We start from the raw sequence: 20,992 nt of genomic DNA, 5'->3' as shown, positions 1-20,992 counted from the left end.
TGTGATGTAAACATGGGTGACTGGGTCCGCATTAAGACTCCTCAGCCATCTATTGGAGGTCACTGCAAATGGTCAGAACCTATATTAGTTAAAAGGAGGTTTCATTGATCCGTAAAAGTAGCTGATGGAAAGGTCTGGAATGTAAACAGGATCTGTAAGTGTTATAATAAAGGGTATTGTAGTTCTGAATCAAACAAGAGAGTTCTGGATTATAGACAGAACAACATGGATGGAACACAAGAGAAGGTTGTTGTACGCACCAAAAGGATATGTGGTAAACCTGCACATCTGAAGGATTATGTAAGCTAAGAATTTTCATAAGAATCCTGTGTTCTACATACATGCTTCAACATGTACCTGATATATATGTATATAGCAATGTAATGTTCCTAGTACTGCAAAGTTTAGATGTCTAATGTAAATATTCCACCATTATTTTATGTGCTGTTATTTTCGCTTATTTTGTTATTTGTTGAAGGAAGGGAGGTGTGTAATATCTTATTGTGCATTATTGTGATTTGCATCCAATGATTGTTAATATTGTGAAATGTAGAATGTGGAATATAATAGGAAATGTTAGTTCAGGAATGTTGGAAGTTCAGAATTGTTATCTTTTCTGAGCGAGCCGGTGGATCTTATGATAGCTCTTAAATAAACCATTTCCATCTCCCAAATGGTATTGAGAGCCTCATCTTTTTAACATATCACCTACAAAAATGCTGGATCATCTACGAGACCATTACACACAAGTCCTCAAGTTACCCTGCTAAGAAGCTCAGCATCTCCGGAGGCCTACCATCCACCAGAAGCCAGAACATACAGAGTGCAGAAAGGCAAGGACCACAACACAGGCGTTCTCAGTATACATTGAAAGACACTGGAACCGCCTCTCTGTCAACACCAGACCCGCCCCCTTGCTTCTATATTTCAGGAAGGCACTCAAGACCCACCAAGGAATGGGTACCCCTTACACCTAGGTCCACCCTTCCTAAACTGCCCACATAACCTGAGACTGAGTGATCTGCTATCATGTGTTCCTCCCCTGGTTGCCAGTAGATCCCTTGCTGCCAAATTGACTACCCTCCCCCGCCCCCATTGTAAACTAACCGCTCACTTTTATTGATCCCTGTGATAAACTTCCCTTGCCATGTACTTCCCCCAATGACACTATGGTGCTTCACTAAGGTAAGTATACAGTCAATACATATCCTAATAATAACATTGTACTTCAAAGAAGATCCCATGATGGAGAACTGAAAACAAATGTGTGGTTTCTCATTGTTGACCTGTTCAGTACTTATTTGATAATTTATGATCATTATCCATAGAAGCAAATCTGAACATAGGGTTTCATCAATCAAGTTTTTTGTATTAGAATTATAAATAAAATCTGCACCTTAGATTTAGTTTTTTCCATTTTTCACTGTCTCCACATGTTCTGATGGGTTGTTCATCGGGAATGGAAGAATTCATTATAATATTCTCTTTGCTGGCAAGAGGTCTCCTCTTGGGACATGCAGCTATGCGGTTCACATTTACCGCAAGCTGGCTTGGTAATAAGGTAGAATACACATTTTCAGAGGAATAACACAAAGGGAAGGATTGAGGGACATAGGAAGAGGTTGAGCTTCTTCCAAAAAGAAACTGGCTTATTTTTGGTGATGAATTCAGTGGTGAAGTCTGGCATTCTGGAATTAGCTGTATGGAATAATCCTGTGTGGAAACAAATGCTGGTGTCACAATATCTTCAAATGCTCTGTCTATAGCAGCAGCCAGCTCCTTTCTGCATCTTCTCAGTTTCTCTGACATGTCACCTAAACATAATAAAAAGTAATGTATACATTTAATGACAAAGTATGAAGAGAATGTTATTTTATATACATCACAAAGATGCAACAAAAAGATATGAGCAGCTCAAAAAACGAGTTTATGAATAGCTGTGGTTATGAGTATTGGTACATTTTCATTTTTTCCAAAATTCCACTTTATAGTTACATTATCACATTTTAGTTCCATCTTGCTGAATCAGCCACCTCACCAACACATCTCAGCACTGTCTTCATAGACAACATATGCATCCTCATTTCGCCACTAGGTGGCTCTTTGCCATTCCATAGGGGGGCAGAGGTGGAGTCAAAGAACCCCCACCGTCACGTGCTGGACCCAGTGGTCGAAGTGTATGAAAAGAAGTAGTGGAACTATCTTCCCTGCTGGTCTGCCCCGCTCCCCACAAACCCCATCGCCATGTCCACTCTCACACACAATCCAAAGTGCACGTTTCAACTGCTTCCTACACTTATTTTAAATCAAAAACATTCCGAAATGGTTTCTTTTTAAAATAAAAAGAATAGGATTGGTAAAACATAATTTTAAAAAAAGTAGAGGAGCACTGCTTTCGCCCACTTTGACCACTGGCTGGACCTAGCACATCGGTATTTACTACAAACAACACACACACAAAGAATGTCCACTTCTCTATGAGCCTTAACCCCCACACAAACAGCTTGTTAGCCTACGCTCTGAAGGAGGGGTGGGACCGAATGCACAGATGGAGTGGCCATAGATACCAGCATGGTATCTGGTGTGTCGAGAACGGGAACAAGCAGACTGGAACAGGAATAAGCATTGAGGCAACATTTGGGAATGGTGCCCTTCCCCTTAAGCCACCTTAAAAAGCACCTTCATGGCAGCGGTGTGCATTATCTGCTTGAAATTTCTGGCAAATAACTTGTGCCTGGTTGGTATGCGGACCTGTGTCAGGAAGGCATTAATAGTGCCCAAAAGGGTGCTGAAAATGGTACAATAAGGATGTGTGGTGTGAAGAGTCACTCCATCATGAGTCAGGGGAGAGTGTGGATAGACTCAAATCAGAAGGATACAGAATCCAAAGGATCCACTCCCTGGAACATCAAGCGTTACAGTTTCCTTAAGGGAGGGCGCTCTTTTAATGCCCCTGTGATCAGGGTGCAAATATAACACTGCCAAGAAGGGCGCACGTACCAATTATGTGCGTGAACAGATATGGGGAGGGGGCACCCCTAGGGGGCTAAGGACCTCATTGACTGCAGCACCGTGGCTCGCATGCACCAGCGCAGCAAGAGACATCCTTGGGGAAGACGGGGGCTGGGGGAAAAGGGGCCCAGAGGGGATAGTGTGCATGTGTGACAGTACAGTGTAATGATATGGTACTCTAGCCACTTCCTGCTGGTATAGGCCCCAGGTAAGTAAAACAATGTGTCTTTCTGCGAGCTGCCGGCCACAGGCCCTGGGTGTTCATGAAATTCTCAAGTATTCAGCTTCAGTAGTGTGCTGATGGAATGTTGCAAGTTGGCCAGTCCCAGGGGAAGGCAGTCTCATGAGAACGGGGACCAGCAGAATACAATGAAAGCCAGCGAGTCAAGCAGTGAGTGGGTTTGTAGAGAATTAACAGGGAATTAAGAATTAAATATAGCCAAATAAAATCCAAATACGGTAGGGACAGCAGTTTCAAATCGCTGATTGGTAGCTGGTCCTGGGAAAAGAACGAGGGGATGAGTAGAGGGGAACCAATCACAGGAGTGAGGTTCGGTGTCTCTAAAATACAAAAGTGTTTTGTGTCCTCTACTCGCTGATGTCCGCAGGGCACCTCATTGGTTGGATGCCTTGTGAATACTTTCAACCCCTCCCCCCAAAGCACCACCTACCGAGCTCTGGTTGTTTGATGCTGGATCACCAATGGCAGATCATTAAATTTCCAGAAGTCAGCACAATCATGTAATGCTCTGAAACTTATCAGTGGGGCGGTGTGGGAAGGTACATGAAGACACAAGGTGTGGTAATGCGGCAGGGTGGCCAGGGTGGTAGAAACCAATTATAACTTGTTAACGTATGTTTAGCTATTGGGGATTGACGTAGTTCCACCAACTAGCTTGGCTGAGAAACTTTAATGTTTCAACTGTGTATATGCAAATTGTCTTCTTCGGGGCTAAAAGGCTTGCCCACCCTGGGCGGTGTTGGCAGCTCACTTCACTCAGTTCTATTCGACAGAGCTGTTTGAATTTACCTTTCCTAGCTGTGTCTGGGACCTGAAATAATTTGCATTACTTTTTGCTTGGTTTACGCTGCTTTTTGGATTACTTTGGTGTTCCAGTTGCTACTTCTCCTTGGAGGACCCCTGACACAAAGCCATACCATATGTTAGTCAAATGATTTATTCAGCATGACGCCATAAAAGCCAGAAAACACAAATGCAGGGTACAATAAAATACAAATACGGTGATGGAAACAATTACATATAGCATGTTTCGATAAAACACGTTTAAAAGCCAATTAGCTGAATGATACAAAATAAAGTAATTGCATATACATATGACAATATATTTTAAAAATCCCGTTTCCTGCACACTGAAAGTGCTAAAAAATGCAAATGCATAAAATTACACATTAAAATCCTGATACTAATTAACCTTTGCCATACATAATACTGCGACAATGGGAAGGACGACAATAATCACGCTACTCTCTAATTTTTCCAATTCAATTTGGGGAGCTTTTCCTCATGCCACATTGTGTTGTTGCGGACCATACTCGATGATGAAGATCTGCTGGGCTGTTTATGGTCATCCACATGAGCCAAACACTTGGAAACCAAATTACGGATGCTTATATTGCTCGAACGAGGGTACTGCTGGTGTCCTTGCGCCCCCCCCCCCGGGAAGCTTGGCACAACATGTGTGGCAAGCTCTCTCTGGGGAAGGCTGGTGTGAGGTCTCACAGGAGGAATCCCAGCACTGTTATTAAAAGGCTTCAAATGTTTGAGCAAAGCCTTGGGAGAAAGTCCATAGGAAAACAACGAGCAATTCTGCCTGACCTGGCCTCTCGGTCGCAAGGTGGGGTGGTACCTCAGAGTTTTCCCAAAAAGGATCTCAATCCGGAGCCCCAAAGGTAATGGTCTTACTGCAAGATGAATGTGTGCCACCAGATGATTTTAGTTTGGCCATCAGGTAGGGTGGTGTGTACACCGCCTTTAGGCTGTGGTTGTCTTATAGGTGAGACATGTGGTTTTGAACTTGATACTAACTGGGATGGGAAGCCAGTGTTACTTGTGCAAGGGTGGGGGGTGTTTTAGTCAAATTTCCTATAGCCGGTGACGAAACAAACCATGGCATTGTGGGCTGGTTTGAGGGGGGCAGGGTGAGCAGCTGGGAGTCCTGTGAGAATGAGGTTACCCCATGCCATATGCAAGATCACTATGGCCTACACCACAGTTCACAAGAACTGAGGTAGGAGGAAGGTCTTCATTTTGCAGAGTAGAGAGATCTGACACCAAGCTGTTTGGGCCTTTTTTGCAAAGTGTTGTAGAAGGATGGTTTGCTATGCCAGTAAATCCTAGTGATTTTACCGAGTGTGTGAGTAGAGGGTTGACCTCCCTCAAAGCGTATTTCATCCAGCCACCTTTGAGTGGGCTCCTTTTTGGAGGGGTGGCACAAGGGTACCAATTAGGTCTTGGTGGGGTTAAGCTTTAAGTAGGCACTTGCCTCCATGTTTGAATGGTTTCAAGGCATTACAAATGCAAGCAATATCTTGAGGGCCCCTGACCGTTAGGTACAACTGTCTATCATCTGTCTACTGATGTACCACAATGTTAGGTTTGTCTCATCTAGGAGTAGGGTCGGACTGGGGCGTAAAATTGTCTCGAGCACCAATTAAAGTGGCCCACATTTGCAAAAGGCAATTCATTCCTTTTGTGACAGACTGTTTGAGTAGTAACCAAGGAGGTGGTTTTTGATAAAATGTGATGGAAATGGTGCATTTGAAATAATATTAATTCAGTAACACTGGTCATAACTACTAGCCCACATGGTTTAGTAACGGCCAACTAGTGTGGGCCACTTTGAAAATCTGGCCCACACTAGTATTTTGAGTTTTTGGTTCGGGCGTTGTCCTGTTGCCCTATAGGCCAGTCCAAGCCTGTCTAGGAGTGAGCTCAGCCCTTCTATATAGGAGGTTAAAGATGTTTATGGAGAGAAAGCTGTTTTTGATCCGCTGGATCTCGCGCTCCTGATGTCTTGAGACAGCGCTGATCACGCGCCCAGCAGCAGCTCCTCAACCTGCAGAGGTATGCCCTGTGGCCCCCTCGCTTTGCCATGCCCTCCCCTGTATATTGAGATTTCTAGTGATAAAGGAAAGTACTGACTGCCAAAAAAAAAATCCTGATTTTAAAATGGAAATTACATTTCAATAACTTGGAAAGTTGCATTTTTTGTTGTTGCACATGTGTCCCTGCAGCCCCTTCTTTGCTAGAGAAGCACATTCAGATGCATGTGTTTTTAGCTCCAGGCAGAGCTGTTGTGTGCCCCTAACCTGCTTTACTGAGTGCTCTGACTTCCATTTTGCTGCCCCTGGCAACCACTCCAAAATGGCTGCCTGATTTTTCACTGCTCCCTTTGCTGGCTGACCTGAGCCTTACTCATTGGCTCACCCCTTCTACAACTTCCGATTGGTGGGACCGGGAGGCATGGAGCCGGCCTGTTTTCAAAGGCCCCTGTCTGCTTCCTGTCCGCTGACAGGCCGCTATATGGAACCTCTACCGCAGACCGACCTTCCTTGAGGTTTCAAACCCTGTACTACCATGCTTCTGCTACCTCACTCTGCATGGGTTAGTCACCTCCTCCTGACTGCCTTGTACCTTCATCTCTGCCTGTACTCTCAGTTTCTCCCTGCTCTATACTAATGAAGGCATTTCTGTACTCATCTTTACACTCTTAGGGCCTCATTACGACCCTGGCGGTAATCCGCCGTCATTACCGCCATGGCGTAATGAGCGTTAACGCCGTGGGACGATGGCGTAAAGTGCGCCACATTACGACCCATCGTGCACGAGCATTACGCCATGGCGGTAATGTAAACTGCGCCATGGCGGTAATGCCCCCAAAACGGCACCTACCGGCATCGTATGCGGCGCAAGGTGCACCACCGCCACCCCGACCACCGTACATAGCGGTGACCGTAGTTAGCGGTCACCGCAATTAGCGTTGACCGTAGATAAGCGGAACCGGAAGTAGCGTCACCGCGGCGGAACGGGAAAGAGCACGGCGGCCATCTTTAAAAACACAATCCATTGCCATCCTCCCCAACCACTGGACATCCGAGCCTGAGACCCCGCAAATACCAGCTTCAACCTTCTACCTGCAGGAAAATGCCTAAAGTGGTGAAAAAAGCCTGTGACCGCCAGCGGCAAGACCGCTTCTCCAGAGAGGAGCTTACCATGCTAGCGGAGACCCTCCAGGAGAACGCCGCAGTGGTATTCTCCAACCAAATGACAAGACCGGCCATATCCAAGAAGAAGGCCATATGGGCACTGGTAGCTCAGCGGGTCAGTGCCGTGGGAACAACACCCCGCAATGTCACACAGTGCCGCAAGCGGTGGGACGATCTCCGGCTCAGAGTCAGGAGCATACTATCAGCAAACATGAACCAGGCAATGGCAACTGGGGGAGGATCGGAGTCCCCTATTAAATTGCAGCCATGGGAGGAAATCTGTGCCTCCACAATCGGAATGCAGAGCATTGAAGGAGTAGGAGGAATGGAGAGAGGAGCCCCGACATCAGGCGATGCAGGTAGGTGGCTCAAATCAAGGCATGCAAATCTCACCTAAGTCCATTCATGTGAAGTACAATGTTGGCCCATAGTGTAAATGCAACACATCAGCAGGAGACTGCCCACAGATACATCCGATCTGCACCCTGTACACATGCAGTATGCACACCCTAACTGCAGGCACCCACATACCTCCATGCTACTTCCACACAAAAGGGAGACAACTATTTTTCCCCTGCATGAAATGTGCCACATGTACTAACTGATAAGATGCCAGTCGCCACAATGCCCGGCCAATGTCCGCAGACCCATCAATAACACTCTCCCTCCTTTGTCCCACCACAGGCTCAAATTCCGACCTTGAGGAAGAGGACACCACTGCCTCCACACCCACCAAGAGGGCCAGGACAACTGTGCCAACACCACAACCCTCCACCTCTGCCGTCCCGAGGAAAACCCCACAGCAGCCAAAATCCATGCAAGGAAAACAGGACAGGGCACAGACAGCCACCCCAGCAGGCAGTACAGAAGCAGCAGCAGCAGCAGACATCACACAAATCATGCACACAGAAGGCACAGCCTCTGCTGCAAGCAGCACTATAGGGGAAACTGCTGCCATTGCAGCCTCCTCCGATAGCGAAGCAGGGATCTTTGAGGAGAGTGATGTCAGAAGCCCCACAGCCCACCCTCATTCCCCCTACCTGTCCCTAAGCAGCCCGCATGCGGATGCCACACAGGGTCAGCCAGAGGATGACGATTGGCCAGCCACTCCATCCCCGCTGCAGGGGGTGGTCAGCCCAATGGGTATACCACTGCCATTAGCCATGGGCCAGAATACCAACCATTCCCTGGAGGCGATTGTCACCCGGCAGCAGCAACTTTCCTCGCTGCTCGAAGAACATGTTGCAGAATGTGGGGGGTCAAGTGCAGCAATGGAGAAATGTGCTGAGACAGTAAAGGGCGCTATAGAGTCCTCCACAAAGGACATCTGCGCGGAACTTGCTGCTGTGCGGCACGCCATCACTGACCTTGTGCAGACAATTCGGGACATGCGTCCAAATGAGCAGGCAGGATCCTCCTCGGTTGCCAGCTCGACACCGAGCAGCCCCATCCGCCGATCGGGGTGGAACCTTCGCAGCACAGGCAGGGGTGCCCCGGGGGCCAGTGGAGGGGGCTGCCAATAGTGGCCGGACAGTGTAGGAATCCTACTTCAGACACTGCTGCACAGACTAACTCACACCTTTGTTGGGATTCCAGGGGGGGGGGAGGTTGGAGAGGGGAGTGGGTGTGTTGGGGTGTGCAGGGGGGTGGCGGGGAGGTGTGTTGGGGAGTTAAGGGGGGAGTTGGGGGGGGTGTGTGCAGGGGGGAGGTGGGAGGTGGTGGGTCACGACGTTCCATGGCTTGAATACACTTTTACCTTGAAAAAAAACCCAGAGTGTGTTGAATTTTTCTTTGCGCATGTGTGCTTTATTGGTGTACAGTCCACAGTGTGCATGTCCCGGTGCCACACAGTGCCCCAAGTGCAGTCACCATGTGACACACACCAGCCATGTGTGCTAGAAGCAGTGGTCGATGATAGTTTGGCGCATTGCACGCCCCTCCTGTGCATCGCCTCCTCCATGGGGTGCCGCCCCATCTGCTCCCTCCTCATCCTCATCGTCAGGTGGTTGTAGTTCTGCGTCAGGGGGCAGGGGCACATTCTGCCTGACGCACATATTGTGTAGCATTACACATGCCATGACGATCTTTGCCACCTTCTCATGGCCATACAGGAGTGCCCCACCAGACCTACTGAGGCTTCGGAACCGTGCCTTCAATAGGCCGAATGTCTGCTCTATGACCACACGAGTACGTGTATGTGCACGGTTGAAGTCCTCCTCGTGCTGGTTCTGCGGGTTCCGGACTGGTGTAAGGAGCCAACTCTTCAGGGGATAGCCTGCATCACCTGTATGTAGGCGAGAATGTATGTGTCAGTCATGTTGTCTGATCAAGAACATGATGTTCCATCATGGCTTGCATCCAACTGTTAATTTGGCTCACATCTACATGACCTAATTTATTCACACAATGCTACCTGTATATGCTCATGGCTTCCATGGCCTGTTTTGCATGCCATCACCCAATGTATGCAGAGGGGTTGTGTGCATTGTGAGTGCCCATGCTCTGTCTCCGTTCTCCGTGTTACTCACAGCCAGGTGGAGTATGCATCCCCCCCCCCTTTCAGCCAGGTGGAGTATGCATCCCCCCCCCCTTTCAGCCAGGTGGAGTATGCATCCCCCCCTTTCAGCCAGGTGGAGTATGCATCCCCCCCCCTTTCAGCCAGGTGGAGTATGCATCCCCCCCCCTTTCAGCCAGGTGGAGTATGCATCCCCCCCCCCTTTCAGCCAGGTGGAGTATGCATCCCCCCCCCCCTTTCAGCCAGGTGGAGTATGCATCCCCCCCCCTTTTCAGCCAGGTGGAGTATGCATCGGTACGTCATTCACCTGCCCACTTCCATTACATTGGACTCACCGAGTAGCCAGGATCTTGGGCCTGCATGTCGCTCCATGTAGCGTGGTATTGTGGAGTTCCTCAGGACCATGGAATCATGGGTTGATCCGGGGAATCGGGCACAACAATGTGTGATGATCTTGTTGGAGTCACAGACCATTTGCACGTTGATTGAGTGGAACTGTTTCCGGTTGCGGTACGGTACCTCCACGGCACGTGGAACCACCAATTCCACATGGGTGCAGTCGATGGCACCAATGCAACCGGGTATGCCGGCTAGTGCATGGAAACCCACTTTGGTGTTAGCTATCTCCTGGCCAGTCCGTGGTAATGAGATGTGGTTGTCTGTGTGCTTGAGGAGGGCATCGAGCACTTGGATGAGTGTTTGCGAGAATAATGGTTGTGAAATGCCATGCAGGTGCCCCACTGTGTGCTGGTAGCTGCCTGTGGCCAGGAAGTGGAGTACAGCCACTACCTTCAGTAGGGGGGGGATGGCGGTTGGACTTTCTATCATGCTGACGATGTCGTTGTGTGTCATGTCTACGATGGCGGTGATGGTGTCCCGGTCCAAACGGTACAGGGTGTGGATCTGCTCAGCAGTGAGGTTGAATGGATTGGCTCTGATGCGTGGTATTGGGGGCTGCCTGCGTGGTGGCACTGACTGTGCAGGTGGGGCTTGCTGGGCCTGCCTTGCCCTCCTTCTCCTCCTGCGTCTCCTCTGTGCTGCCTGTTGTTGTTGTTGTTGTTGTTGTAGTTGTTGTTGTTGTTGTAGTAGTTGTTGTTGTTGTTGTTGCTGTTGTAGCACATGCATTGCTATCAGGTCCTCCAGCCCCAACATTGCCATTCGAATTGGTATCATTGTGGTGTGTGTCTGGGTGTGGGAAGGGGTGGGGTGGGCTCTTTTTGTACTTCCTGAGTCTGTATTGCCTTCACCTGTGCTGTTTCAGTGCACCTGTGGCAGCTGCATTCACTTAACATGGCCCTTTACGGTTGGTTCGCGATGGCGTTGTTAGCACCATGGTGGTAAGGTACTTAACGGGCTGGGTGATGGCGTTAGGTGCATGTCCGCTTGGGTCGGCATTTGCGTACCTTTCCGGCATGGCGCTAAGTACGGTGTGGGCGGACGCGGGCGCGCACCCTTGGCGCAGTTAGCGGCAGCGTTGACTACGATGCCGCTAATGGCATCGTAGTTAACGGTCACAGGTCATGATCGGACCTGGCGGAAAAAGATGGCGGTAACCATTTACCGCCATCGTTTTTCACTTAGCGCCAGGGTCGTGATGAGGCCCTTACTCTCACTTCATTTCCTAAATAACAGGGAAATATATGAAACTTGTGCATCACCGACATCCTCTTAGTCGTTCCTTCGCCGGATCTATGGACCCCACATATGATCTCTGTGCTCTGTCCTGTCTCCTCCTCTCCCATTAATGGTGGCACTCGCTGGGACGTCCTCATGGCTTCCTTTGACTCCTCCAGAGTCATCCTTAATGGCACTGTCATGGCCCAAGGTCCTCAGGCCAATCTCCTCCTCTTTAATAGGCACTTACTTCGCCTCATCAACTTCCTTTCCTCTCTGGCTGTACCTTCCCCTCATTCCTTGGCTACCTTGCCCACTCCTCCCTCCTCCTCTGCCCCACTTCAGACTACCTCTACCCCTCCGCAGGGCATACCTCTGATTTGTACCTCTCCCTGGAAGGTCTTTAAAGGAATGGTTCGGTCAAAAATGTTTATTGGCTCTACTGGTCGCCCATGTGTTTTTAAGCCTAAATCGCTCGATTTTAGAAAGATTTCCTATGGCCCTTACCCGAGTTTTCGTCCATTAAACACACGCGAAAACAGGCAGTAGGGCACCGCTATTTTGTGATAATCCTATCACTTGCTGCATCGCCCTGGCTGACCTGCTTTTGCGGCACTAAATCATATCCCCCCACCCCTGAGCCTGACATTATCAAAACATTCATATTTCCCGCCTCCCTCCGTGAATTTACTGTGTTGTACTTTCAAATAAAACAGCAACACGGTTCATTTGGTAAAGGACATTTATTTAACATTAAATGTTTATAGAATATTCAGCAATTGGCATATTAAATTGGAATGTGATTTTTTTTCTTTTCTCTCTATCCGCAAATCCTGTTCCGTTTTATCGTTGAGTCACGCACTGTTCCTTTATGGTACACAGGGTGCTGGTTTTCGTTAAAAGAAGCACTTTGGTCGCACGGTGAACCGCAAGGCTGTTCCATCAACTAGGCACTAGGCCAGCGTAAAGGTTGATATGTTGCTTCTAGCCGCTAGTACCGCGTAAGGGCATATGAGCCCTTGGCGATCGTCCCATAAGATCGTCAAAGTGGTGCAGTTGTTTACGATAAACTGCAGCTGGGGGTTGAAAAAACCATCTGCCGGGGTCTGAAACTGGTGGCAGTAGCAGTAGGGTAGGATATACCCATTTTGAAAACATAAAAATTATAATTAGTCTCGCCAGCCGATCTTTATTGATATTATTAATTTTATTTATTACGGTCGATCTGAAACTATTTGCTTTCAAGGATAGTGCAATGGAGTATGTTCGGCTTTAAAATCAATGCGAAAACTAACAAAATAAATCGAGGTTAACACACAATGAGAAACAACTGTTTGTCTACATGCGTGTGGAATGTGGACCTGCATGCCCATGTGCCCGGTACAAAGACGATCCCACAAACGTTTTACTTGCTCTTCATTCATTCATTCATCCATCCATTCATTAATTCTTCATTCCGGTATAAAAGCGTCTAAAGAGTTACTTACATTATATTTGCAATTTCCATTGTGTCTCTGCGTAATGCAGCCCGTAAATCCCACTGCGCTCTTGACAACGATTTTTCGTATACTGAACTAACATGAAACTCGGTCTAGTTTCAGAATTTTCTGCCTTATCGTCTTTTACGTTATTGCACCCCTCCTTCAAATGAAGTCCTTTCGGCATGGTCCCCGTCTCTCAAGGTCAAAAAACAATAGAACCTTATACTGCCAGTGCGAGTTGTGGGCCTCTTCAGGCCGCCAGCTGAAAATCAAAGCCGCTGACCTTCATTCTAAATGAGCATACATTCTTACTTTGAAACATCCCGTGTAAAGCCATCTTTGAGAACTTGAATTTTCGAATCCATCTATGTACTAGGCCTCAATGTGCAAATGCGAACTGGCTTCTCTCCCATCTGCAACGGCTCGCTTGACGCGTTCTGAGGCCCCCAATTTTGTCCTCGTTGTCCTCGCGAGCTTTGCAGCCCTAGAGAACCATAACTATGGAGACATTGACTTTTTGGGGGAATGTCAGGGAAAGTATAACGTACCCGAGGAGTTGAGTTGAAAGTGAGATTTATTGTTTGTTTTATTATTTGCAATACGCAAGCCTCCCCTCGGTTAACAGTGCGCAGCATTTACATGAGATTGCGAAACTTAGTTACAGCAACAAAAATATATACATACACATATTGACAAGGTCAGCGATATGAGGTGAATAGAGAGAGAAGTCAAAGATGACACCCAGGTTGTTCGCCACCCAGGATGGTGAAGGGAGGGGTTAGGGTTAGCATACTTTGTATGTACACTGTACAATAACATTTATTTACAAAAAGACAATCATATTACAATTATTTAAACCGGGATTTGTACTTCACAACCAGCTCTGCTTTGGGTGGACATGGCACAATGGCAATGTTTGGTGGCAATGCATCAGTGCTCTGCACAGAAACGTTCAAAATTCCATATCTGTGCTTCTCGAGTACAGCAACAATAAGGCTTTTTACAAAGTCGAACTCCATTTCCTCATAGACTGGTTTGATCAGCCATTGCTTACTTCTTTTAGAAAACACCTTAGTGTAGCGAGGCATCCTTACATTACCCGTAGTCCTAGATTGTTCACGGCAGAGATTCTCGTTATGGGCCAAGACCGCAAATAGAGTCCTATGTTTCATGCACTGTATGCTGAAATGCAAGCGCTTTTTTGGCCTGTACTTTAGGTACATATTGTGGAACACCTACAAACCTCCTGTGTGACAGAATTCTGTCAGTCCCCTCAAATCTCTTGATAGAGTTTTATCGAAAACACTCTTCTCAATGGCTTTGTGTGTCGGTGAAGATGGAATCAACCACTTCTTCTTCCTTGCCTCCTCTGGGGACAAAGGGCCATGTTCACATTGGTGGAAATGTAGGTTTTCTGACCAGCGGTGAACGTTGGTACAGTGGTGCATCAGTGACCACCATTTTTCAAGTAGTATTTCCACTGACCCTTCACAAGTTTTGGAGCTCCACCAAAGATGGTTGCTGATAGACTGGGACCACTGTGAAATACTTTCCAAACCTTTTTTTTCCCTGCAGCCGAGATGTTCTTATTGATTGATTTAGCAAGATGCCATACATCAAATTGATGTTTAATATGTGGGAACTGCTCTCTCATTGTCTTGGCAATTGAAACGTGTCTGTCCGTGGTTATGAGGTCTATGTGGATTCCTCTTGATTGTAGCTATTCCACTGATTTTATAAATCCTAGTTTCTCCATGGCCACTGAGGATATACATTGTGTTACCTGCACGACCACCGAACTCACAATTCTCTTACTATCCATGTCCTGAAAGTGGTAGGTGCAGTACTTGGCAGAAAATCCAGGGCTGTCGCACTGTCCATCGCCGGCTAGCCTGAATCGTTTCCCTTCGAATGTACATGCTAGAGACAATTGTTCAATTTTCCAAGCATCACTAATGGCCGGAAACAGATAATCATGTTGGTATTTGTAGTACTGCGTTTTAGAAATGAAATGAAGTCCCACAAACTGAAAGAAAGACTAACTTTCTAAAACTGGAGCCACTAAAAAGTGATGCAGCTGCACACAGTAGATTGCCTGCTGGCAGTTTCCCCAGCATCGGTTGTGCAGACCATGAGAACGTATGATTTAATCTACAGGCGGCATGTATTTTGACGTTGCTGCCTTGTTTTTGACGAGTCACATGAATCAATGGCTTCCCACATACTTTCCCTCTGACAGAATGCCTACATTTCAGCATACTTATAATATCCATCATTATAATATCCATCAAACAACTGTCGAATACTATGTATTTGCCCTCTTTCATTAGACTGTCATCCGGCAACACACTTGTTTCGGACTGCATCGTTGCGGACATATCAGCAGAATTAAAAGAAATATCACCGATATCAGGTTCTGATGCATCGGTGAATGCTGCTGCTGGTTCATTCTCTGTCATTTCAACATCTGTTACTTCAACATTGATGGGAGAACAGAACATTGTTGACAGCTTTTTGGGTGGCATTTTTTTGGCGGGTGTAGATTGTGTGAATTGATCTGCGACTACTTCAGAGCTATCTTCAATACATTCAGTATCATCTTCTTGTGATGTTGCAGTCGCACTGTAACAATGGTCCATTACAACTTTACTGGATTCTCCGGACACATTCAATTCATGTTCTGGCCATTGGACATGAGCATCTCTAGTCTCAACACGCGGCGTCTGAACTAATATTTCCTCCATAGTGTAAATGATCTGGCAAGCAACATCTCTCATTCGCTTCACTGTCTGTGTATGTATAGTTCGTACACCCACGGGTAACTAGAGGACAGATTGGAAAAGGGATGTTCAGTTTAAACACAAGATAAAGTATAGTACAATTGACTGGAAAAAAACATAAAATAGTCCCCAGTACAAAAGAATTTCTAAAGTTATGAACTTATTGTAAATAAACTTATTTTTGTTTCTTTTCTTTGCAACTTTCTTAACTCGACCTTCAACATCTGCACGCTATAGCTCCGATTCGTTTCTGCATCTCTTCCCTTCCTCTTGCGCTGCAACAACTATATTTTCTGTATCCGCATAGAGAGCACGGAATGAGGCTCCATCGACTCCCTGAAACATAGTACTTTAATTACTATGTATCACAATATTGATAACATAAAACACATGTGAGGACGAACATACAGGTACATCTCAATAGCTCAACACAAATTAAACATTGTGTAGAACAATCAAACGACAAGTATTCGAGCTCTGATGACCTAGTTCCATGGAACTGTCAGTATCCATACCTCTGGCTCTGCATGGACTGCCATGAATGATTGTATTGGAGAGGAGGCATCAGCAACTCCCTGAAACACAGTACTTGCGTTAGTATGGTTTTCAATATTGTAAACATAACACACACTTGGGGTCGACGGCACAGGTACATATAAAGAGATAACCAAAAATGATGCATTGTCTAAAAGAATCAAGGAATATTTAAATATGATCAGATTTAATTGACTTATTTCTCCAATTTCTTTACATCTGCATCATCTAAATGGGATCTTGTGATTGTAGTGGAAGCTCTATCGTCTCCCTGAAACACAGTACTTGCGTTAATAGGGAAGAAAGTATAGCAAATGGAATCACGTTATATGATCACGCTCGATGGAGCTGTCAGTATCCATACCTCGTGCTGCTGAAGAATATCTATGGATGTTGTAAATGTGGTGCGCGCTTCCAAAAGCTGTTGCGACGATTCGTATCCGCATGGTCCCGCTTCCACTTCCCCTGGAATTACTTGAATGTCAGGCTCTGCATCAAGTGCATGGGTTGACGCTTCAGCAACTGCCTGAAACATAGTATTTGCATTAGTAAGGATTACAATATTGAAAACACAACACACACTTGGCGTCGACCGCACAGGTACATATCAATGGCTAACCACGAATGAAACATGGTGTAGAACAATCAAACGACAAGTGTTACAGTCCTGATGATCACGGTCGATGGAGCTGTCAGTATCCATACCTCGTGCTGCTGAAGAACATCTAGGGCTGTTGTCAATGTGGTGGACGCTTCAACATCTCCCTGAAAGACAGTACTTGCATTAGTATGGATAACACTAATTATAAATTAAAACAAACACCAGGGGACGACAACTAAGATGTATATCAATTGGAAAGCACTAACCAAACAATTGGTAAAATAAACACACAATACATAAAAACTATTACTTGACATGCATAAAACAAGTCTGTAGCGGAATAGCCATGTATGATTACCTGATACGCGCTAGAAGTGGTTGATAACTGCGGGCACATCACGGATGTAGAATGTTCTTGCTTCAGATTCAGTGGATAGTCAAGCAGTTGTAAAGGTAAATTATTGTTTGATAATGAAATGCAAATATTAAAAAACTGCCATGTAAACCGACAGAATACTTGAGAATAATGCTATTGAAAATGCGCAATATAGCACAGTTCCCTGTGCCCATAAATAGATTTCATTTGGGGGTTATAAAATCGAAAAATAATTTATTGATAAGTGTCATTATTCAAAAAGCTATACACTCATATCAATATCGAAAATATTACAAGGGACACAACACCTAAAATATCAATTAATCCATTCGGCTACCTACACATTACCGCAAGGCCTAAAGCTAAATCTAGACACTTGACTCACCAGTGGCGCAATGTGGACGAATAGAGTTGAAATAGCGTTTGCGAGCAATTTTCGTGTCGTTTGCCATTTATTCTTCTTTGTTACCTAAGATGTGGCGTACATGTTCGAGGAAAAGTGCCGGCTGCAGATGCGGTATCGATCACCCCTCTTGTCCTCAAAGACTTGCTGGACTCTACTTTCAAGCTCTTCCGGTGGATATCCGCAATGCCTGACCCATTCTCTTATTCGATCAACAGTTTTAGGGACTACATGCATTGTAGTGCCTTCAGATTTAGCATGGGTCTTCGAAGGGCAACCGCTAAACGAACAGGCAGGCATTGTTGAAAATTCTGAAAAGTAAATATCTAGATTATTATAAAACCTTTATGAATAAAAATGTCATAAAAAAGTAAATGAACCATACCATGTTAAATGCAAGGTTTGTTTTGGTCGCCGGAACTATACCAGTTCATCATGTGCGGCTTAGTATTTGCATAAGTTACAGAATTTTGTTTAATGATGTGACTAAACTCTGAACATGTGACTCGTCCCTTTCTGTTCTCGCACGAGAAGGAAACATGCTTACATTATAGACTGGTCCCCCGAAGGATGCAATTCGATGACAATTGACACAGATGAAAATAAATAGATCTATTGATAGCATAACAATTGAAACTCAAGTCAGTAGCAATGAGACCAATGACCATAGCACTATTGGGTACTGTAATCACAAACAGATAGAAATATAGAAATGACCGAAATATGACTAGGATACATGGCCTTACCTTGACCAACGAACAGTTGGATTCAGCAGGCCGAGCAGTATGTTGCAGAAGAACAGGTAGATGGCCACAGGTAGCACACTGACGAGTTTGCTCGAAGCGGTCACAGATAGCACGACGACAAGCAGATTAGCATAGATCTCAGTACTTCTCAGGTAGAAGGTTCAGGAGTTGACTTGCAAAGCACAAAGATGTTCTCATGAGACATATCAAGTGGTTTATAAAGTATTAGAAACAGGGGTGTGTTTGTGAATGAATGACGTGTGTATGTCGTGGTATTATGTGGTTTGCAGGGGGGCGGCCTGCCTCAGGGGAGGCCTGCCTGGAGACACAGGGTCTGAGGCGGCCATGTGAGCGATGGCCCCCGGGCGTGGGATAGCGTTTGAAGTGTACATGCTGTTTGGCACCTTGGCCGTTTGAGCCCGTGACAGCCCCCCATGCCAGCGCTCATCCCCGGGTGCGAACCGCCTTTGATAGAGGGGGGTGGGATGGATGGGCCTGGGGCGTGCAGATAAGGCACAGGAACACTGCTGAATGGAGACACACTTATGTGGATTGCAGGGGGTCGGCCTGCCTCAGGGGAGGCCTGCCTGGAGACACGGGGTCTCAGGAGGCCATGTGAGCGATGGCCCCTGGGCGTGGGATACCTTTTGAAGTGTACATGCTGTTTGGCACCTTGGCCGTTTGCGCCCGTGACAGCCCCCCATGCCAGCGCTCATCCCCGGGTGCGAACCTCCTTTGATAGAGGGGGGTGGGATGGATGGGCCTGGGGCATGCAGATAAGGCACAGGAAGACTGCTGAATGGAGACACACTTATGTGGATTACAGGGGGGCGGTCTGCCTCAGGGGAGGCCTGCCTGGAGAAACGGGGTCTGAGGAGGCCATGTGACCGATGGCCCCTGGGCGTGGGATACCTTTTCAAGTGTACATGCTGTTTGGCACCTTGGCCGTTTGTGCCCGTGACAGCCCCCCATGCCAGCGCTCCTCCCCGCGTGCGAAACGCCTTTGATAGAGGGGGGTGGATGGATGGGCCTGGGGCGTGCAGGCAAGTGTGTGGGAGCGAGGGGCCATCAGGCCCCTCTCATCCTTTACTTCTCAGTAGAAACTCGGACCAAGTGCCTCCAGTAGTGGGTTCGCCCCTTTCCCTTATGTGATGTTAACTTTGGTTGACATTGGCGTAGATGGGACCACTGAGCAGGACACGGGGCATCCATTTTTGTACCCCCTTTCCACTCCATCTTGGTGACCAGGCCTCACTGCGCAGAGCACATGGCCCCCACCCTCGTTCCCACTCTGACTGGAAAACTCCAGAGGTATTTGCAACAGCTAATAAATGTAACACATCACTCTTCCTCTGAGATCACTGTCCTGCATGTGAACCAGCCTGAACTAAGCACATAGCTCGTTCATCTCCACAAACGTGTCCTTGCCCACGCACCCTTGCCAGTGGAAACGTACTGCCATTCTGACCCTGTGTCCCTGCAAGGTATTCTCTTCATGTGCCAGACCACTGACCACGCCATGATGCCCACCTAGCAGATCCCCAACTAACATTAGACCCCTACTGCACTATATCGTTGCCTATCAATAACAAATGCCACATACCGGAGATTCTTGTGAGCACAGACCCACACTTCAAACAGTGTATTATATTGGTCAAGACCCTTAACCTAAGGCCTGTATAATCCAATGTTAATTGATAGTATAGATATATGTGTGACTTTTATAGAGACATAACCGACTGAAAGACTTTGAACAAGTGTTATTTAGTGCATGCATTATTGAGAATATATTATGGTAGCTTAGATAGTGACCACCCTGCTTCACAGAGACCTGACCTTCACCCATTCGGAGCACAGATGTCTGACGTCCATCCTTGAATGGAGACCCACTTGATTCATTTAAAAAATTGAAACAACCGTTGTTAAAATATATGTTTTTGTTTTATTTTGTATCTTATTTTGATGACATAAAAATACAAGACTTTACACATTGTACAGGTCAGGTTGCAGCACAGCGAGAGAAAATCCCCTGTACTGACCGCTGTCACTTGGGAAAGTTTCTCTTATGGCACGAACGGCACAGGCGGGTATTACTCTTCAAACGCGGTGTCCAAGCCTCCCGTGAAGCCACCATGTAAAGGAACGATAGGCCACCAGCCTGTACCACCTGTAAAAAGGAATGAAACAAACTGTTTTTAAATGACCAAGATAAGTTTAATAAACATTTATTGCCAATGACAATTCTTGTAACTAAAGGCATTCTGCTCGGACAAATGCTATCTAGACACTGCACACTATTGAACGACTTTCATGCGTTACAATGATATGTATATGTAATTTTGGATATAGTAGAAGACCATGAAATAGGAGTGGCATGACAAGCAGAGTATACTTACTCGTTACTCGGATTACGAGGACGAACAGTTGCGCGAAGTTCGTGCATAAGCACCATCATTATCCTCAACACGGACCGTGTGAGGCAGGCTGCCCTGAAGTCTGGCAGCTCGGTGATGCATTGCGGTCGTGGCTCGCCTTGCGAAATGTAGGCCACGCATCCCGAGTTTTCACAGCAGCAGCAGTTCTCGTCCTCGGTTGGCATTAGCTTGCACCGATTGCATGTGCACCAGGTGGAAACACCGTCCATTTGACTAAGTCCAGGCTCTTCAGCTGTTGAATCGTCCTCCCAACTGCCGTCCTTAAGAC

The 20,992-nt window shown here is 46.6% G+C and overlaps 1 protein-coding gene across 1 annotated transcript in view; it reads right to left on the bottom strand.

The window, feature by feature from the left end:
* Nucleotides 1–20,992, bottom strand: part of C2PH3orf62 (chromosome 2p C3orf62 homolog) — a 304,369-nt gene that overhangs the window by 261,123 nt on the left and 22,254 nt on the right. Inside the window, exon 2 of the mRNA XM_069643038.1 lies at nucleotides 1,397–1,814. Within this exon, the coding sequence (XP_069499139.1) occupies nucleotides 1,397–1,809 (413 nt within the window). The 5' untranslated portion in view covers nucleotides 1,810–1,814. The remainder of the gene's footprint in view (nucleotides 1–1,396; nucleotides 1,815–20,992) is intronic.

Source organism: Ambystoma mexicanum, chromosome 2p (assembly GCF_040938575.1).
Source record: "Ambystoma mexicanum isolate Mex_15411 chromosome 2p, UKY_AmexF1_1, whole genome shotgun sequence".
In the NCBI taxonomy this organism is placed as follows: Eukaryota; Metazoa; Chordata; class Amphibia; order Caudata; family Ambystomatidae; genus Ambystoma; species Ambystoma mexicanum.
Note: the sequence above shows the minus strand (reverse complement) of the source record. Positions and strands in the feature narration are given on the sequence as shown.